This window comes from Galdieria sulphuraria (assembly GCF_000341285.1).
Source record: "Galdieria sulphuraria unplaced genomic scaffold scaf_78, whole genome shotgun sequence".
NCBI classification, from domain to species: domain Eukaryota; phylum Rhodophyta; class Bangiophyceae; order Galdieriales; family Galdieriaceae; genus Galdieria; species Galdieria sulphuraria.
The window spans coordinates 8,703-11,419 of record NW_005178397.1 but is presented as its reverse complement, the minus strand read 5'-3'; the positions used below and the strand labels follow the sequence as shown (position 1 = coordinate 11,419).

The following is a 2,717-nucleotide window of genomic DNA, read 5'->3' as shown; positions in this document are numbered from 1 at the left end:
AAGCTGCAAGACTATGTTCAACCAGCTTTATTGCGTTCAACATACTCGACACAACCAATTGGTAACGAGTCTCTGATATGGATGACAACACTCTCTCAAACTATAGGAGAGAATGGGCAAGCAATGTCATCAAGGTTTTGGGTAAACATGAGAAAAGACTGTCGTATAACTTGATGATAGGTAAGAATCAAGGCAGGGAATTCTACAGTAATAGCAATCTAATGAGAAACCAATGCCAAGTCTTGTTGTCTCATCCAAAAAGCGACCAACAAAGATTGACAAATTTGCAGAGAGATTGGTATGTAACGACGTGATCGAAGCTTCTATTGTATTTGATCGTAAAGGATTTTCCATGACATAGTTGCAAAGAAGAAAAGGCGTCATAAAGCGAATTCACTTTTTTTTCGTTGCAAGTGATTTCTTGGATCTGGTACTTGAGAATAGTCAAGCAACATCATGAATTGATATTTGAGTTTAGAAAAGGAGATATCAAGGAGTTTAGGAATATGTAAAGGTGATTTCGTGGAGACTTGTTAAAAGTCTCACAAATGTAGGTGTACAATACGCTTATTGTATGGATAATTTGAGGGAATAGTAGGGGAATATTGTCCCGATGTAGGGGCAGTGTTTTGAGAGTGAAACATACTTTTATAAGTATCACTTTAAGAGAATCTAGTAAAACCAAACCTATCTCCAAGGCTGTAGATGCTGCACTTTTTTCGTACAGACTTTAACAAGCCCTTGTCGTTGACGACTAGAACACAGTTCTTGGCTATGGATAAAACTGTACTCCAATCCTTCAAGTATGGTTATGCTTCAACAGGTAAACAAAAAGTTTTCAAGGGTTCTTTTCTTGTGTTTCTTGGGTGTCTTTGTCTCAAGGTTTCGTAAAGACTTGATGTTCTAAAAGGACAACTTTTCTTTGACTTTTACTACTTGTAGCTTTGTTCAATGTCTTGGTAAACCAAACGATGATATCATTCAACTGGTTACTCAACTCAATATCACTTGTGTTTTTCCAAACTCGTTACTCTCAAGGGTACTTGTCCATTTTTAAGGAGTCATTTCAAACAATATTGAGGTGGAACCTAAACATGTTACAAACTGTGATTTTGCTGAATTGAAACGTATTTTTTTGTTACGGTTATTCAAAACAAGTACTTTTGAAAAGAGTAAAAAATAGCCATTCTTTGTCATTCTTCTCTTCTTTTGCATAGAATGTGTCTTTAAAGCATTGGCTCTTAATATTTTGTTATCACTGTGGAAATCAAAGTTAACTTTCTTGGAATGATCTTTTACTGTTTTAAATGGCTTTATTGATTTTTACACACACTGTCCTCAATTTCAAATGCCCCATTTCCAATTTACCCATTCTTCCCCGCATCCATAATGGCAATTTTCAAATCACGATCGCCTTGGGGTTGGCCCAACTTGGCCCCTTTCCCCCCACCCATTTTCCCCATGGCAATTTCCCCACTCTCTCCCATTTCCAATTTACACATTCTTTCCCACCCCACACCCATAATGGCAATTTTCAAATCAAAATTGCGCGGGCCCATTTACAATCGGCCACTCTTTTCAAATTGCCCATCTTTCCCATTAGCAGAAACAATCAGTAAAAAGTGTGTATATTGGTGCTCAACATATTATGCAAAATCAGACCCAATAGCAACAACAAAATCTTCATTTTACAGTATACCAATATGATTCAACATTGGATCAATTCTGGAAACAACAGACTCAAACGAGTTTCGGTCAACGATCTGTTTAGAGTTTGAAAGTGAGTTGCAACTATCAGGAAGGAATTTGGGGATTTTCTCTCGTTATGATTCTTGTCAAGCAAACTATCAACTAGATTGTCCTCTGTGTATTTAGATGAAAGAATACTAGTACTCGTTGGTATTTCGTCTGCCAAATCTACTTGGGTAAATTCTTCCAATAAATCCATACAATCGTGAAGCAATCGGTATTAAATAGACTATCGAGAATATATAAATACTATATGAACCAAAGTCTAAGTTTTAATGACTCTTCTTATGGCTCAGAGAGTTTTATGGTGCCATGATAAAAGATCTTGATGAGCCTAAAAGACTCTCACAATAGACGGACAACCCAGTGTGGTTCAAACAACCCATTTCATTCTATTAGCACTGTCCAATCCAGTGCGTATTCAACTTGAGAATGAACAATGAAACTACTCCTATTTGAATCACTTACCTGGTATGTGTATCTTTTTCAATGGTTAAAACTTGTCTTTGACTCGCAAATCAACAATCGGTCTAAAGTGAATTCTTAGATCACCTTTTTTGAATAGAATTGTCCACTACTATTCCTCAAATACTGGAATCAGTCAATTTTACTAATCCAAGTGCAATCATTTGTCAGTTGATAAATAAATATGCTAGTATAACACAAAGCAATCAATCAGTCAATCAATGAATCAACACAAGCCAAACTCAATTCTTCATCCATAAAGATAACAAAGAGTCTGCTGTGAAAGGTATCCTGTACTAGTAAAAGCGGTACCAGGTTATCAACTTGATTTTGTAATAACTTAATATAAAAAAGATAAGAGACAACTTTTTTCACCAAAAAAAGTAAACGGACATAACCATATGTCTCAGCATGACTTGAAGTACTAACAATCAAAGGTTAGGATGAAAGTACTTCTTCGTCAATCTTTTCAAGTTATCATGTGGATTCAAATCTTTCAAACA

General features: G+C 35.8%; 1 protein-coding gene across 1 annotated transcript; it reads right to left on the bottom strand.

The window, feature by feature from the left end:
• Nucleotides 1-1,263: 1,263 nt before the first annotated feature.
• Gasu_61110 (uncharacterized protein) lies at nucleotides 1,264-1,699 on the bottom strand. Its single transcript, XM_005702708.1, has 2 exons — nucleotides 1,369-1,699; nucleotides 1,264-1,311 (listed from the first exon to the last, which is right to left on the bottom strand). Exons 1-2 carry the CDS (start codon nucleotides 1,557-1,559, stop codon nucleotides 1,296-1,298), a joined length of 207 nt encoding a protein of 68 aa, XP_005702765.1. The 5' UTR covers nucleotides 1,560-1,699; the 3' UTR covers nucleotides 1,264-1,295.
• Nucleotides 1,700-2,717: the final 1,018 nt, after the last annotated feature.